General features: G+C 34.9%; 1 protein-coding gene and 1 pseudogene across 1 annotated transcript; both read left to right on the top strand.

The window, feature by feature from the left end:
• Positions 1-2,033: 2,033 nt before the first annotated feature.
• On the top strand, positions 2,034-7,234 carry LOC132626082 (transmembrane emp24 domain-containing protein p24delta9-like). The gene is made up of 4 exons (XM_060340809.1): positions 2,034-2,414; positions 3,458-3,673; positions 6,794-6,870; positions 6,958-7,234. The coding sequence occupies exons 1-4, from the start codon at positions 2,202-2,204 to the stop codon at positions 7,100-7,102; spliced, it is 651 nt and encodes a 216-aa protein (XP_060196792.1). The 5' UTR covers positions 2,034-2,201; the 3' UTR covers positions 7,103-7,234.
• Positions 7,235-8,557: 1,323 nt separating this feature from the next.
• LOC132626081 (serine/threonine-protein kinase VIK-like) lies at positions 8,558-17,534 on the top strand (annotated as a pseudogene).
• The last annotated feature ends 966 nt before the right edge of the window (positions 17,535-18,500 follow it).

The raw sequence follows: 18,500 nt of genomic DNA, 5'->3' as shown, positions 1-18,500 counted from the left end.
GTAATTGTAATATAATAATGAAACACCGGCTTTGATAAAAGGCTAATAATTATAGTAAATATAATATATATATTTTTTAATTTTCCAGAAAATGTTAGAAGCGTAAAATAGGTATTTTGGAAGAGAGGCGGGACAAAATTGGGTGTCAACATGTCCAACATATTTGTAGTTGTTGCAACAAATTGTCTACTTGTTGCAACAACTACAAATCTGTTGGATATCTTCTACCAACAGAACCAAATAACCAAATCTATCTCCAACAGATTTGTAATTGTTGCAACAGATTGTTTATTTGTTGCAATAAATGTAGAACTTGTTGCAACAACTACAAATCTGTAAGATATCTTCTACAAAAAAAACTAAATAACTGAAGCTATGTCCAACAGATTTGTAGTTGTTGCAACAGATTGTCTACTTGTTGCAATAAGTGTAGAACTTGTTGCAACAACTACAAATCTGTAGGATATCTTCTACAAAAAAAAACTAAATAACTGAAGCTATGTCCAACAGATTTGTAGTTGTTGCAACAGATTGTCTACTTGTTACAACAAGTATAGAACTTGTTGCAACAACTACAAATCTGTTAGATATCTTCTACAAACAGAAGCAAATAACTGAAGCTATGTCTAACAAATTAGTGAGTTGTTGCAACAGATTGTCTACTTGTTGCAAAAAGTGTAAAATTTGTTGCAATAACTACAAATCTGTTGGTTATCTTCTACAAATAGAATCAGATAAATACCAGGACAAGAACAAAAAAATTATTTGTTGGATATATTTTCCTAAACCCTGAACCATACCAGACGGCAACAGAAAAACCATTTATTCACTACAAACTTTTCCTAAACCCAAAAAAAAAAGAAAAAATTCAAAACTTTCTTTCAAGATTTTTTTTTGGATGGGGATATGGGGGGGGGGGGGGGGGGGGGGAACCAAAAATAAAAAATTTCCAATACTTTTTTTTTTAAAACATTATTAATTTTTTTTGGGGTGGGTGGGGGAAGTAAGAAACCAAAAAAAAATAAAAAATTCAAAACTTCATTTTGTCGTGGGTGGGGGAAGTAAGAAACCAAAAAAATAATAATTCAAAACTTCTTTTCAAGAAAAAACATTTTTTTGGGGGGGGGGGGGGGGGGAGGGTGGGGGGAGAGGGTGGTGGTGCGAAAAAATGAAAAAATTTCAATACTTCTGTTTTTTTAAAACAATTTTTTTTAGAAGGGTGAGGGGGGAGGGGTGGGGACCGGTAACAAAAAAAATCAATTTTTTTTTTGCGGGTGGGGTGTGGGGGGCTGAAAAAACAAATAAAGAAAATCAATACTTAAAAAAAAAAAAAATTGGGGGGGAGGGGGGTAAAGGGGGTGGCCGATGAAAAAGCAAATAAAATAACAAAACTTAAAAAAAAAAAATTGGGCGGGGGGCGGGGCGGGGTGGGTGAGGGGTGGAAGGAAGAAGAGTGGGGACTGGTAAAAAAAAAAAATCAAAAATTTTGTTTTGGGGTGGGGATGGGGGGGGGGGGGGGTTAATTGCGTGGGGAGAGGGTTGGGAGGAGGAGGGGGGGTGAAAAAACAAATAACAATTATTATTTTTTAAAAAAATTAGGCCGGGGGGGTGGGGGGTGTTTGGGGCGGAGGAGGAGGAGGGGGTGCTGGTGAAAAAACAAATAAAAAATATCCAAACTTTTCTTTAAATTTTTTTTTTGGGGGGGGGGGGGGGTGGGAGAAGGAGAAGGGGGGCTGGTGAGTGTTTTTGGATTAAGTTGGAATCATTTTGTATTTTATAAAAGATTAAGAAGTTTGAAAAAAATACATTTTGAACCCAATCTTCTTAATTCCAAATTTAATTGGGTTTTGATTTGATGTGATCTTCACAAGTCACCTATACTAATTTGACAACTAAAACATCACCTTTAATTAAATGTTCCAGGTTTCTTTAACCAAAAATTCTTTGACAAAATAAGGTAAACTTGTCCAAGCAATTGCTAGTCTCATCATGTTATTACCAATTCTTATTGACATGAAAAAGTAATTATTAAAAAAAAAAAAAAAAAAAAAAAAAAGAAGAAGTAAATCTTTGACTTTTTTCAATCTCACTTCCTGTCTTCTCTATTTGTCATCTCAAAAGATTTCAACTCAACTTCTTCCCTTAAAACAAACCCAAAAATTGCAAATCTAGCAATTTTTTACTCTAAATTTTGTCCTTTAATGATGATTTGGAGAAGTAATACATTATCTCTTGTTCTAATCTTTATACTTTTTGTGACCCACATTCAATCTTTAAGATTTGAACTAGAATCAGGTCATACAAAATGTATAGCTGAAGAAATCAAGGGACATGCAATGACTGTTGGAAAGTATCATATCATTAACCCAAATGATGGACACCCTTTGCCTGATACCCACAAAGTCACTGTCAGGGTAATTTTTTTTTTTTTTTTTTTTGCAATTTTTATAGATTTGTATTAGCTAGGAAAGAAATGGGTTTGTTTTTGTTTTGTTAATTAGCAACTGGTTTTACTTAATTGGAGCTTCTTTATATGTTAAGGGAAAAAAAGGAAGTTCTTTTTATGGTGCTTGGCTGTCCAAAGACAGTGATAATTCATTAAAGTATTATTTAGATTAAAGCTTCATTTGGAAATTATGGTTTGGTCAAATATTTGTCCAGTTGATATGCGTTTATTCTGGAGTCAACGGAAAAAAAATGTGAACTTCAGTTAATTAAGTTCTGTTTGGTTTATTGTTTTATGCACTTGTAAATTTGTAATGTATCAACAGTGGAATGTGTTCTAATATCATTTCAAACAATCAGTCAACTATGCTTCGATCCCGAATTAGTTGGGTTCTGCTATATGAATCTTGTATTAATTCCATTGTGTTCAGATCCATCTTATGCCAATACTATGTAATTCATCTTAAGTGGTGGATGGACAATATAAGTAATGATTTCATATGAATTCAACGTTTTTGACACCAAGTATAGAGATATATGTGCAAAATTACTAAAATGTTACTCCTTCCATCCCAATTTATGTGATGGTTTTGAATGGAGCATGGAGTTTAAGAATGAAAGGTAGACTTTTGAAACTTGTGGTCTAAAACAAGCTATAGATTTTTGTGTGGCTATGAATCATCTCATTAAGGGTAAAATGAAAGTTGACGTTAAATTGTTACTAAATATGGAAAGATGTCATTCTTTTTAGGACTAACTAAAAAGGAAAGAGCGTTAGATAAATTGGGACGAGGGAGTAATAGGAATAGATTCTGAATCCATAATTTGAAATGTGTAATGTGTTCAGTAGTAAGAACCTAAAGATTGAACCCGTCAAATCAAAATCCTGGATCTGGCTATGGTATTAAGGCAATTTGTTATGATGGTTTCATATACTCAAAGTTTGAAAATTGTCCTTGTTCTCCGATAAGCCTTTGATTACCTGGATTCTTATGGTATTTTTGTGCTTTAGGTAACGTCCGAACATGGGAATGACCATGCCCATCACTACGCGGAAAATGTTCACGAGGGACATTTTTCTTTTGAGACTGCAGAAGCTGCAGATTATCACACTTGCTTTACTGCTGCTGATCACAAGCCTCCAGTTAAGTTGACTGTTGATTTTGATTGGAAGTCTGGTGTTGCAGCTAAGGACTGGACAAATGTTGCCAAGAAAGCCTCTGTTGAGGTAAGCCCTCATTTTTTCTTTTAGGGTGTGTTTGGTATGAAGGAAATGTTTTCCATGGAAAATGTTCTCCTGGAAAATAAGTGGATTTCTTACTTATTTTTTGGTGTTTGGTTAGTAAACAAAAAATATTATCCTAGAAACATGTTATATAATCTAGGCAAACTGGTGGGGTGAGAGTAAGAGTATGGGGGATGGTGGGGATGCGGACTATGTGGGTAGGGGTGGGGTGTGCGGGAGACAATTAATGTGGAATACCACTTATGGAACTTTTTTTTTTCCCTACTTTCATTAGGGAAGTCATTTTCCTCATTTTTAAGGAACTTGTTTTCCTAGAGAAAATGTTTTCCAAAACTTTTGACCTACCAGATATGAGAAAATTGCAAAACATTTTTTTCCTCCCTAGAAACACCCCCTTAATCTTTGTACCTGTGTCGCTCAGTTTCATATTTATCAGGCTCTGTCTATCTATTTTATGTGGACAACTGTTGGCAATTGACATCCATTGACCCGTGTATTCACGTAAAAATCTAATTTTCTTGAAATGTGGCTGTGCCTCCTTTTGGTTTCGAGAAAATTAATGGCTATTTTATAGCATATAGCTCCGCATTCATTCTATAGTTCGTAATGTTGAATATGCTGTTCAGTGAGAACTTCTAAATCTCTGTGAACTTTTAATGGTTGGCTTATTTAATAGAAGCATCATGTTTAGTTTGTGAAATGGTCAATACTGCGTCCTTTAGCACAGTTGATCCTTGGCTACTTTCAGCCTTTTGGGAGCCCGGACTTCAAAGAAGAAACGAACCAAATGATTGGATCAGAAGATTTGGGGGCTTTCTTCTTTGATCAGTAGGATATCAAATTTTGGAGGCTTTTGTGCTGTTACATAGTTTTCAAATCCTTTTATATAAATGATCGCAACTACTTTGGGATTGAGGTGTAGTTGATTGTTTAATATTTAAGATTGTGGAGTCCTTTAAGGGAAAGCTACCGCATTCTGACTTTGAGCTGAATATCTGACTTGGTTAAGAGAATGACGAGACAAACGTGACTAGGGAAAACCTTTTATGTATACATATTTAATCAGTGTAGTTAGTTCTTTGATTTTATACCAGATATCAGGAAAAACTTAGAATTAGTTTTTTCTAATAAAAACAATATTGCATTTATAATGTGTGTACAACATAGATGGATTACAACAACAACATGCCCAGTATAATTCCACCAAGTGGGGTCTGGGGAGGGTAGAGTGTACGCTGACCTTACCTCAACCTTTTGACGGGTAGAGAGGCTGTTTCCGATAGACCCCCGGCTCAAAGAGAGATGAAAAAGCATCATGAATAATAATAATAAAAAAGGGCAGCCCGGTGCACTAAGCTTCCGCTATGCGCGGGGTCCGGGAAAGGGTCAGACCACAAGGGTCTATTGTACGCAGTCTTACCTTGCATTTCTGCAAGAGGCTGTTTTCACGGCTCGAACCTTGTGACCTCCTGGTCACATGGCAGCAACTTTACCAGTTACGCCAAGGCTCCCCTTCGCATCATGAATAATAAACAGTAATAATAAGCAGTAATAGCAACAAGATCATATGATAAATAACATAGTAAAAGAAGCACTCAAATAGTACTAGCGACAAGAACAAGCAATTTAAAGCAGTATAAAAAGCATGGTGAACTACTGTAGAAATTAAAACAATTTGATAATCGAAGTACAAGCAACAACAAATAGTATCAAGAATCGAAAGACAAGGACCTACAAGGATAATACTACAAGTCTACAACTACTAGTATGAAATGATAAACAAGACAACACTCAACTACTTATTAACCTTCTACCCTAATTCGTGCCCTCGATAATCTCCTATCTATAGTCATGTCCTCAGTAAGCTGGACAAGCGTCATATCGTGTCGTATCACCTCTCCCCAATATTTCTTCGGCCTACCTCTGCCTCTCCTGAAATCGTCCATAGCCAACCTCTCACACCTCCGCGCTGGGGCATCCGTACATCTCCTCTGCACATGTCCGAACCATCTCAGCTTCGATTCCCGCATCTTATCCTCCACTGAAGCCACTCCCACCCTGCCTCGGATATCTTCATTCCTTATCCTATCGCTCCTAGTATGCCCACACATCCATCGCAACATCCTCATTTCTGCAACTTTCATCTTTTGGACGTGAAAGTTCTTGACTGACCAACACTCCGCCCCATACATCATAGTAGGTCTAACCACCACTCTATAAAACTTACCTTTAAGTTTCGGTGGCACCTTCTTATCGCACAAGACTCCGGATGCGAGTCTCCATTTCATCCACCCTGCTCCAATACGATGTGTGACATCGTCGTCGATATCTCCATTATCTTGGATAATAGACCCAAGATAGATGGATTGCCCTAAAAAATTATATTTGTCTTTAATGGGTTATGCAGTCCTTAATTTTGGACTTAGTACTTAGGGTAAAATATTTTAGGGAAATAGCTAAAATTTGCCACTTTGCTGTCAACCTCTCATTAACCAACAGCACCACATGTTATCATCAAGCAACACTAACTCTTAGGCATCATTGGGAGGTACAATAAGCATATTCTGTTGATCAACACTAGGCTTTCTTAAAAGAGAATTATTTTAACAGCAAATATGGAGGAAAAAAAAAAAAAATACTGGTGTCCTCAAATTAACTTTTCGACTAGGCATCAAGCTTTTTTTATTTATATTTTTAATATTTTTGTTTCATATGGTAAACTCCATCCCTCCAAACCCCCTACCCAAGTGTCAGCAGCTGCATTTTTTCAGCTCTGCTCCTTTCCTGACTCGAACCTCCAAGCTCTTGGTTGGATATGGAGGTCGTTTCCACTAAGCTCTATTTTATCACACACTAGGCTGTCTATGCATTACATGTAAAGTGCCATCATTCACTAAGACCATTCCCGCATTGCTTTATTGAACATGTGATCATCTCTTAAAGCTTGCTCCTCTATTATCCAAAACTTGCTGGCAGAATTATTTATTCATGTTTCAAAATTTGTGTCGAAGTACATCAATCTCGTTATATCTAATTCTTGATGACTGCATGTACTAAATTTGAATTTGACATATATCGATTTTTCATCTCTGCTCTTACTAGGCAATGGAGTTGGAACTAAAGCATATGCTTGAGATTGTTCAAGGCGTCCATGATGAGATGTTTTATCTCCGAGAAAGGTGCGTTAATCTTACCTCTAGTTATTTATCCGAACCTCATGAATCTAACACGAATAATAAATGAGTTGATACGGTCACATATTGCAGGGAAGAAGAAATGCAGGATCTGAACAGAGATACCAGCTCTAAATTGGCTTGGATGACTGGCCTGTCAATTCTTGTATGCTTGTCTGTGGCAGGTTTGCAGCTGTGGCACTTGAAGACTTTCTTTGAAAAGAAGAAGCTGATTTAAATTATTCTGATTTCAAAATTCTCCACTTTTGTTATACAATTTTTTTTGCATACACAACTCAGTCCAAGATTGACTCAATGTGTATTATGTTAGACGATTTAATTGTCAATGAAAACGCTGGTCATTGCTCTATAGTCTGATTTCTGGTGCCGCCCTCTTATCAACCCTATGCATTGGTAACTTCACATAGTGGTCATTTGGTTTAGAAGCAAGTTATACCGGGATTTGTTATGCAAAAATTATAATACATGGCTTAGTAATGGAGTGATTTTTTATTATTGGATGTTTGGTATTTTATATTAAAAACTACTCCCTCCGTTTCAATTTATGTCACATAGTTTCAATAAACATGGTGTTTAATAAAAAAAAAATAAAGATTTTTGAAACATGTGCTCTTAAGCATGCTATAACATTTGTGTCTATAAATATTTTGAGACTTATGTCCTTAATATGGTCATTTTGTACGAGTTTTCAGCACCATCAGATATTAGTCGAGGTGTGTTTTGATAAATAGCGGGTGATAGTTAGGTAAAAAATGCAAACACATGATAGTTTAGGTGTGTTTTGATAAATAGTTAGTGATAGTTTAAATATGATGCAAATACTTGATAGTCTAGAAAACTCACAAAAAAGTGATACTTTGAGTGCGTTTTTTACCATTATCTCATTAAAATTTTACTATTCATACATACAATAGAGATGTCCAACTTCACATGTATCTCTACTTATGATTCAATAAATTTCATTTTTTTTTGCATCATAGAATGTTCACGCAATTGAAATAGCCACTCAAATGCACCTCTACGAGGCACACAAATTTCGAGAGTTAAATAGTTTTAGTTTTTACAGTGAATTCGAGCATGGACTTCAAGTTTTTTTGAAATAAAAGTTACATATTTAGAAATTGCTTAAAAATATTATAAGTAGCAATGATGACAATTCAAAATATATATATATGAAAAATTCCAGTCAGAGAAATACTTATTTGAATCTCGAAGTTCAAAAAATGCCATATAAATTGAAACTAAGAGAATAATAGAAAAAGCAAAAAAAGAGAAAACCAGTTACAATTGTATCCACGCATAATATTAGTGTAAAGAAAAACAATTATATAATTTTTATACTCTATCTGTTTCAATTTATGTAAACTTATTTTTTTAATAATCGTGCCAAAAAGGATGAATCATTTCTATATTTAAAAATAATTTACCTTTATACAACTATTCATAGCCACACAAAACATATGAGAATCATTTAACACCACAAGTTCAAAAGTTCTATTTTTTTTTTAAATTCTGTACCGAGTCAAATAGATTCACAAAAATTGAAACGCAGGTAGTAATTGTTTTTTTTAAAAAAATCTAAAAACAGTGTTAGTATTTTTTTTTCTCACCAAAAAAAAAAGAAAAAAAAAAGAAGAAGAAGATATATTGGAGTCTATTAAATTATGGTTCAAAATTTACGAAAAATAAATAAATAAAATAAAAGCTTAAAAAAATTACGTGTACACATCCAATGAGCGGAACCGCCGGCAGCAGTTCCGGCGATTCTTCACCGCCGGCGACATCGTCGGAAAATAAGAAGAAAAAAGAGAGCGCGAGTGAGTCGAACATCGTTAATTTTATGGCACGCGCACCAAAATGATAAGGTTTCCGTTAGGAAACTTCTAGAAGAAGATGGTACGCTTGTTAAAGCTACGGATTATGATAATCGAACTCCGTTACATGTTGCTGCGCTTCATGGTTGGATTGATATTGCTAAATGCTTGATTGAATATGGCGCTGATGTTAATTCTCAGGATCGATGGAGCAATACGGTATGTTCACGCGCTTACAATTGTGTAAAATTTATGTTTGCAAATGATAATGACAAGTTTTAGCTATCTACGGTAGGTTCACGCGCTCATAATTGATTAAAATTGTGTTTAATTTGAAAATGATAATGAGAGGTTTTTGCTATCTGCGGCATGTTCACGCGCTCATAATTGTGTAAAATTGTGTTTAATTCATGTTTGCAAATGATAATGAGAAGTTTTAGCTATCTACGGTATGTTCACGCGCTCAGGATTGTGTAGAATTGTGTTTAATTTGTGTTTGTAAATGATAATGAGAGGTTTTAGCTATTTACGGTATGTTCACGCGCTCACAATTGTGTAAAATTTTGTTTAATTTATGTTTTCAAATGAGATTGAGAGATTTTAGCTATCTACCGTATGTTCACGCGCTCAGAATTGTATAGAATTGTGTTTAATTTATGTTTGCAAATGATAATGAGAAGTTTTAGCTATCTATGGTATGTTCACGCGCTCACGATTGTGTAAAATTGTGTTTAATTTATGTTTGCAAATGATAATGAGAAGTTTTAGCTATCTACAGTATGTTCACGCGCTCACAATTGTGTAAAATTTTGTTTAATTTATGTTTGCAAATGATAATGAGAAGTTTTAGCTATCTACCGTATGTTCACACACTCAGAATTGTGTTTAATATTGGCTATTTAATGGTGGCTCGATGGGCCGTTTGGATGAGCGTTGTTACAGTGGTGGTTTTAATGGAGGTTTTGGGTTGTTTTAATAGAGGAAAGGACGGCGGACATTTATGGTGGCCCACCGGAGGGGACGGAAGTTGCTACAATCACCGTTTTATGTCGGGGTGCTACAGGAGGATCCGAATTTTGTGTTGGGATATAATTAGTTTAGGTTAATTTTAAAACTAACCAATTAAAACGTGCCACATAATAAATAAAAAATTTAATTATTTTTTTTGGAAAAGGGCCTAAAATGCCCTTGAATATGGGATTTGGTACAATACTGCCTTCCATTCATCTATTGGGACAAAAATGCCCTTGCCGGTTTTAGGCCCAATAGGTTGACGGCAGGGGCATTTTAGAGCACAAAGATAAACAGAGGGCATTTTTGTACCAAATCCCATAGTTCAAGGGCATTTTAGGCCCTTTTCGATAAATAAAATAAAGCTTAAATATTACATAAAGCGCGAGTGAGTTGGTAGAGCTTATAAGGATAGTGCTAGATAAAGTGTATTAGTAATGCTGGTACAGTCAGACCTCTCTATAATGGCAATCGCATATAACAATACCTCTCTATAACAACCAACTTTTTGCGGAACCGATTTTTTATGTTATATTTTACTTCTCTATAACAACATTTCACTTATAACAGCAACAACCAACTTTATAACAGTACGCTCTTTGTAAAATTACCCCCCATATAACAACTATCTTCTTTTTATGGTAATATAATAATTAACCATCTTTATAAAAATGGAATATCTATGATTATCAATAATAAATGTAGAGATTTTGACCAAATATTTGATCATTTAATAAACTATTACAATAAAAAATATTATATGAATATATATATTTTCATTATTAAACGATTTTCCTTCATTATACAAAGTGTGATTAAGCTTAGAATTTGTCAATTAAAAATGAAAATTAGATTTTATGCATCTTTTTTGCGTATAACAGCGAAATATTATTTAATTGTCAATGCTGTTATAGGTGTATAACAACCATCCGCTATAACAGCTGAAAAATTTCGTACCCAACGATGCTGCTATAGAGAGGTTTGACTGTATTAGTTATGCTGAGATTATTTCTTATCCACTGTTTGGTGTGGTGCATTAAAAATGACACGCATTGCATAATTTCTAAAAAAGTTATTTATTTACAAAAATATCCTCCACATTCTTTTGCTGTGAGGGACTTCAAAGGCAATTTTGTCTTTAACCATGCTTATGCATGCATTAATAGCCTTGACATTGCTAATATCATGGTTTGTTATGTATTAGTTATACATAGATGTTGAAAAAGTGTACCAAACAAGGGATTAGTAATACCAAAAGCTAATGCATGCATTATTTTCCTCATGCATCCTACCGAACGACCCCTTAGCTATCTGGGAGACTGAACGCTAACTTAATTTACTAAGACAATGTTATTACAATTGTTAAAAGTAAGAATCTTTTCTCAAAATGTTAGTTTAAAAACCTTGTGTAGGTCGTGGCCTAAATGTGGATGAAGCTGGAATAAAGACCAAAGTTCGAATCCAGTAGAGACAAAAGAAATTTGATAAATTATTCTTATTTGACTAAGCTTTGGTCAAACTCGGTTTAAGAATTTAAACTTAATGCACTTAAGGATTTTGAATTCTCTGAAGATATGGGTTCAAAACTGTACAGAACTATGAGGTTTCAGGTTCGAACTCCATCAGAGACAAAAGAACACTAGGTAATTTCTTTCCATCTATCCTAGCCGTAGTGCATAGAATTATATAGGGTATTGCTGGTGGGAGGTGGGAGGTGGGAGGTGGCAAGTACCCCGTGGAATTAGTCGAGGTGCATGCAATCTGGCCCAGACACCACGATTATCTAAAAAAAAAAAAATATATAGTTAAAATACTTTCCAATTTTTTTTTTTTTCTCTCACACATATATAGAGGAAATTAGTTAAAAAAGACTTCTATAAAATGAATAGAAGTACATAACCTGCTAATTTATTTTTGATTTTTTTTTTCCCATATTTTCCAAGTCAGAAAGAAAGGATGTTGAGAGGCAAACACCTTTTTCTCCTAACTCCCACATACAGATATATGCTACTTCAACATAATCAACAGAATCTTTTTTACCTCCAAAATGTTCTCTTATTCAGTGGAAAATCTTTATTTATTTCTGTTTAGAAAATAGACGATAGGTCTAGCTCAATCTCGAAAGCTAGCTTGTAAGTGAGGATTGTCCAAATAGAAGAAACAATAGCTTATTCCCTCAATCAATTTGAGAGACTTAACACCCCCTACGCGCCTAGGACAAGACATCCTGTACTAGATAATATAACATAGGGGCCTAATATTGGTTAAAAAAAATTCATGAGTGTAGCGCTGATACCATGTTATACCATATTAAGCATAGCAACTCATTTTCTCCACCAATATGAGACACTTGGACACCCCTGCACTCCAAGGGGTGGACTTGTGGAGCATACACAATATAACATATTGGGTAAACCAAGAACAAGAATGGGTATGGTTTAATACCTTGTTGAGAGATGAACCTCATACCTAATTCAACTTCGAAAGCTAGCTCAAGACTGAGGCTTCCATCAATCAATGTGAGTCTTCACTTTATTTTTAGATGAATCAAATAATATTTATATTAACTTCTCAAATAAAAAGTTATATTAATATGCACCAAGTGACACACTAATTACTAGAGTTGAGTGTTGAGCTTTGAGAAAACTATTGCCACGATGCGACACAGTGGTCATTTATGAGAAAAGTTAAATTTAATTGATTTGTTGTCCAACTCCTTAACAGACTTAATTCCCTCCTCGACATCTCTGTTCTTGTAAGATATTTATGTTTGTGTATATGTGGATGCATATATTGACCGTGATTTTTCTGTGGAGTTTCTGGTCCTATAATAGATTCACCCTTTGGTTATGCTATTATTGGTTACAGCCTTTAGCTGATGCAGAGGGAGCTAAGAAACATGGCATGATCGAGTTGTTGAAGTCATATGGTGGCCTATCTTATGTGAGTTCTTTTGCTTATCCTGTTCAGGCGACATTTGATAGATTTGATGTCTCATTAATGTTTTACTCCCTCCGGATCAAAAAAAGTGTCCCCTTAGCCATTTGCACACCTATTAAGAAAATACTAACTCCTAGACAAAAATAGGTAATTTGACTAAACTCCCCCTAATTAAAAAGGTATTGAGATTTGATCGCATAGCACTTAATAGGAGCAAATCTGGAAAGATAAGCTTAATTTTTTCTTGATTTGATAAGTGGACACTCTTTTTGACTCAAGAAAAAAAGGCCAAGTGGACACTCTTTTTGATCCGGAGGGAGTACACAATCTGGGAGCCTAGTGATTTTTCAACACCTAAACTTTCGACTTGTATTAGGATAAAGTACCTTTGGTATGATGTTTACCTGGCTGCTAGAACTATTCCCATCAAGGTCTAGGTGCTCATGTAACAAAAACCATATGAACTAATTAATCTTGTAATGGTTCTTTTTCATAGATTCATTTGCTCTCCTAACCTTGTGATTGATTATTTTCTGTGACACATGGTATTTTCCACATTCTTTTACCCGTCACATCATTTATGGCCATAATTATCTCATGGTAGGAAAATGAACGCTACTTGATGACCCAGCAAATAAGTATATAGATGGCATGATATGCTGCCCATTTGCTTAAGTGTGTGAAAGAATGCCGACATTTAGGAAATAAGTGATTTGTGTACTTGGATTACCTGGAAGTTGGATCTGACACATCATATATATAACAACATATAAGTTATATATACATATATTTATGTGTGTGTGTGTGTGTGTATATGTGTGCAGTATATATGTGTGTATACATGCACACACATATAGTGTTAGTGTGCCCCCACGTACGCTTCTTTTCTGTACATTATCTCATTTTCCAGCACTTTAAAGAATGCTTCTCGTAATGTTGGAAATCACTCCCCCAGCCCCCTAAATCTGCAAACCCATTCTTTGACATCTGTTGATTTGTTTTCCAGCTGGCTATAATTATTTGTGAAAATGCTGCAGGGGCAAGATGGAAGTCATTTTGAACCAAGGGCTGTTCCACCTCCTCTGCCAAAGAAGTGTGACTGGGAGATTGATCCTACTGAGCTGGATTTCTCAAACTCAGTAATGATTGGGAAGGTGTGAATAAGCTTATTAGAGGTTGAAATTGTTCGATTTCATGTAGCTTCACTCACTGAGTATCTTGTCAATTAAAATAGTTATTTGCTCGTAATGATGGTTAATCTAATACAATTTGTAGTGTCTCGTTCAAGTGACAATTTTTACCAAAGTTATGCCTACTATGTGAACCATTACTTCTTTCGGTGGAGATGTTTGTTCACAAAGAATATGGCAGCTATATCTGATATCATAATGTATAAGCTAACTTCTTCGCGTCTAGTTGCTTCAAAATATTTTGCCTATGATGAAGCTTTTGAATTGTATTGAATACTATTAGGTGCTTTTCTCTGCCTTTTGATTAAATATAGTATATAATGTTTTCTAGTTCTGAAGTATTACGAGCATTTTATGTATCCCACAGGAAGTTTCACCTAAATAGGAAAGACTGTACTTTTTATGTTTGAGGCCATTTGCATTCCCCTATAACTGTGCTATTGATATCGTCACCTGAGAACACACAGACAACATTGTTATCTTCGCAGTTGGTTGTCCAGTGCTGCTTCAACCAATTATTTTTTCATGTTACCAATTCTATATTTGCTTTACTAGTTACTTAAATTGCTTCTGATTCAAGTTTCTCCTTAACTGCGAGAATATGGTTCTTTTTATTTAATATTCATCATCGCTAATGAGAGCTGATATCGATAGGGGTCTTTTGGTGAAATACTAAAAGCTTGTTGGCGTGGAACACCTGTAGCTGTTAAGCGCATTCTCCCAAACCTCTCAGATGATCAACTGGTGATGTAAGTATCTTGTGGAGTTATCATTAAAATGTTATGGTGCGTTCAAAGAATAAAGTTGTAACCTAACTATGTTAATTTCTACGAGGACCTGGAAATAAAGTGAAAGAGGAAGTACTCCATAATTTACTAAAGGCTGTCAACCTTCTTAATCTATCAAATGTTATTCCCTAGTAAGCTTAACAGTTAAACACAGATTCAGATAGTTGTAAATATGTAGGCTGTTAGATCCTACTGTATAAGTTCTTGCTATATGCTAATTCAATTGTTATTTATACTGGTTTACTTCCTTTTTGGATTGAAATATAATATTGCTTTTCTTTTGATACAGTCAGGATTTTAGACATGAGGTAAATGTGCTGGTGAAGCTCCGTCATCCAAATGTTGTGCAATTTCTTGGAGCTGTTACTGGGAAGAAGCCCTTAATGTTAATAACTGAATACTTGAGGGGGGTGTGTGATTATTCTTTCTGTATGTAAATTGAATATTGAATTCTTCTCTCTAGCTTGTGAAGGATGTTGAATTCATGCAGTTATTCTGTTGTAGGGTGACCTTCATCAGTACCTCAAGGGAAAAGGTGCTCTTAGTCCATCTACAGCAGTTAATTTTGCTTTGGATATAGCAAGGTAATCTTGATGAATTACAAGATTTCAGTCTTAACTTATTTGAACTCCAGGACCTTCCAGCTTTCTATCTGCTTTTGTGACAGTGTATATCTGATGCCCCTGGTTTTATGATGGATAATTTATTTTTGGTGCACCTGAGGTTCCTGTAGGGATAGAATATTAGGTTTCATTTGTAGAAAACCATATCCTTTTGTAAGGTTTTCTACTTTTTGGTATACTCCTTGTATACGGGTATTTTCTTGCCCGTTGTTAATAAAATTTATTACTTGATAAAAAAAAAAAATGATGGATAATTCATTTTGAAAGCTAATTCTGGTATACATCAATAAACCCTCTTATTAAAAAAAAAAAAAAAAAAAAAAAAAAGAGAAGAAAAAAAAAGGGCAGCCGGGTGCACTAAGCTCCCGCTATGCGCGGGGTCCGGGGAAGGGCCGGACCACAAGGTTCTATAAACGCAGCCTTACCCTGCATTTCTGCAAGAGGCTGTTTCCATGGTTCGAACCCGTGACCTCCTGGTCACATGGCAGCAACTTTACCAGTTACGCCAAGGCTCCCCTTCGAATAAATCCTCTTCTTACTTATCAAAATTTCATTTCGAAAACTAACCTGAACAGGAACAAACTTTTGATGCTTCTATCTTTTCTAATTTTATAGCATTCTGTCAGCATTTGCATTTTATTGGCGTATATTCAACTGTACAGATTTTTGTAACTGTTTAAGGATCATGCAAGAGTTAGAAAAAAAAAATGAGTGTGTGGCAATTTGCCTTCTGTCTAAAACTTGCCTTGTTTATAGTTAGCTAGCTTTTTACTTTGGTTTTAGGGGAGAAATGCATACATAAAAAATAGTCATTATTATGAGTAGCTCATTCTGACCTGTGATAAGGTTTTCTATTGTAGTGTCTTGTCTTGCCATTTTATATGAAAATACTGTATCGCCTGACATTTCATACGAATCACTTTGCATTTCATATGTAGTTTTCTCATGTAAGGCTATATGTTTATGTGGGCAGAGGCATGGCTTATCTTCACAATGAACCAAATGTTGTTATCCACAGAGATTTAAAGCCCAGGTCTGATTTCTCTGCATGGTTCTGTTATTGGTTGATCATTGCAATTTGTGTATCGAGAACCAAATGTTATGGTAATGTTTCCAGGAATGTTCTCCTTGTCAACACCAGTGCTGACCATTTGAAAGTTGGAGATTTTGGATTGAGCAGGCTAATAAGGGTTCAAAATTCCCATGATGTTTATAAAATGACTGGCGAGACTGGGAGCTGTGAGTAATTGTTTACCTCCTTTCATACATGAACATATTTTATTAATGGTGTTATTTCTTTCTAATATCTTGATCAACCCATAGACCGTTATATGGCTCCTGAAGTTTTCAAGCACCGGAAATACGACAAGAAGGTTGATGTCTTTTCTTTTGCAATGATCTTATATGAGGTAATACTAATCTTGATGGCTTCTAGCAGTTAGATCTTAGATAGAATGGGAGAGTGAAATAAAACTGATCAATGAATAATGAACATGGTGCAGATGCTAGAGGGTGATCCACCACTGTCACACTATGAACCATATGATGCAGCAAAATATGTGGCTGAAGGACACAGGCCGATGTTCAGGGCAAAAGGTCTAACCCCAGAATTGAAAGAGTAAGTAAAGTTTGGAGCTTGATAAATTCATCATTCATAGCTTTTTAAAAATTTCATGACGCATCATGTTAGACCTCACAGCTTAAGGGTCGTGAAATGAAGTTTGAAGTTACATTTTTTTTTTTCCGTTGGCACTTTATGTTCCTTAAATTTGTGCTGGGACTATATTCCCTATTTTCCTGTCCTATCATGCACATTTTTAGTGTCTAATAAGCCAACAGTATAATCAGATGGAACTTGATTCTGCTTTTGCTACCTTCAACCAATTCCACGCAGGTTGGTAGAGCAGTGCTGGGCTAAAGATGTGAACAAGAGACCTTCGTTCTTGGAGATTCTAAAGACACTCGAAAAAATCAAACAAGTCTTACCGTCAGATAACCATTGGAACATCTTCACTTAATGACAGAAATGCAAGAACTGAGCAGACTTTAAAACGAGGTATTTCTGTGTACATGAATCTCCCTTTTTGATGTGCTTGTATATAGGATCAACCAGCTGCTGTCTGAAAGGGCTTTCGCTGTTACTCGTTTTTAGTGCCCCATTCAATATTGTAGATAGATTTTTCAAACATGGTTTATTTGAGCAGAAAGTTTGTCTACTGGACTTGCATTTAACAAAGTTCATTGACGTTCGTTTTATTCTAGTTTTTCTTCTCTTGGTGGCTCCATTGTGATTATGTTTTAACACCGATGTTTAGGGGACTATCGAGCTTTTGTTTCTTATGGCGTGTTCTTTTTGAAGTGTTTATAGCTTTATAGAATTTGGTGTGACTTGGGACTTGCTTAGCTAATAAGCACATGAAAATGGACATGAATTTAGTGAAATTGTCACAGAATATTTCATCTTGTTGATTCCAAAACAGGAAGTGTTGATTTTTGATATTGATCAAAAGAGTTGATTACCAATGGCCGAATAAGCTATGGTGACGTTTGGTTGGACAAATGGAGAAGCTAATTGTGTACATTGTCTTATAAAATGTGCGGTTTCATTTTTTTATTTTTTATTTTTTTACTTTTTCACATAAACTTGCATATTTTTTTTTTAGGCATAAAAAAAAATCATTATGCTGCTTGGTTTAAATTTTTCTTTTCCGCAAAACTAATACAGCGCAAGTTATATTACGGGAAAGGAAATATATGTGTTACCATGTGGGACAGAATATGGAAAGAGAATGCAGAAATTAGCCATATATGTATTGAAACTATTAGATTGACCAAAATAACCCTTTACGCAGACCAATATCATATTTTGTTAAAAAATAAATACATATTTTAAAGTATACATTGTACAAACTCTCTGTATATGTGAAACTATTTTTTTTTATTATTTCATTCAAAAAAAGAATCCTACATTTTTATATTTGAAAATAATTAACTTTACACGTTTCATTTTACCCTCAGTGAGATATTTTATAATCATATAAATGATACTTTAGGTGTGTTTTTTATCATTATCTCCTAATTTGTATTTAATTTCTAATTCATTCCTTTAATTATCCGTGTGGAGTGCCTTTTTTTAAACAAAGAAAGGAAGTGTATACCACGCACCATCATATACTAGTCGAGAGGTGTTTTGATAAATACTTGGTGATAGTTTACGTAGGAAACGCAAACACATGATAGTTCGAAAAC

Source organism: Lycium barbarum, chromosome 2 (genome assembly GCF_019175385.1).
Source record: "Lycium barbarum isolate Lr01 chromosome 2, ASM1917538v2, whole genome shotgun sequence".
NCBI lineage: Eukaryota > Viridiplantae > Streptophyta > Magnoliopsida > Solanales > Solanaceae > Lycium > Lycium barbarum.
The sequence above is the reverse complement of the archived record's forward strand: the minus strand, read 5'-3'. Positions and strand labels throughout refer to the sequence as shown.

Bases quoted from the DNA above. Each gene is read 5' to 3' on its own strand.
- LOC132626082 (XM_060340809.1), top strand. From the start codon at position 2,202: ATGATGATTTGGAGAAGTAATACATTATCTCTTGTTCTAATCTTTATA. The intron at 3,674-6,793 runs GTAAGCCCTCAT...TGCTCTTACTAG, and splicing joins CCAAGAAAGCCTCTGTTGAG to GCAATGGAGTTGGAACTAAA. The intron at 6,871-6,957 runs GTGCGTTAATCT...CACATATTGCAG, and splicing joins ATGTTTTATCTCCGAGAAAG to GGAAGAAGAAATGCAGGATC.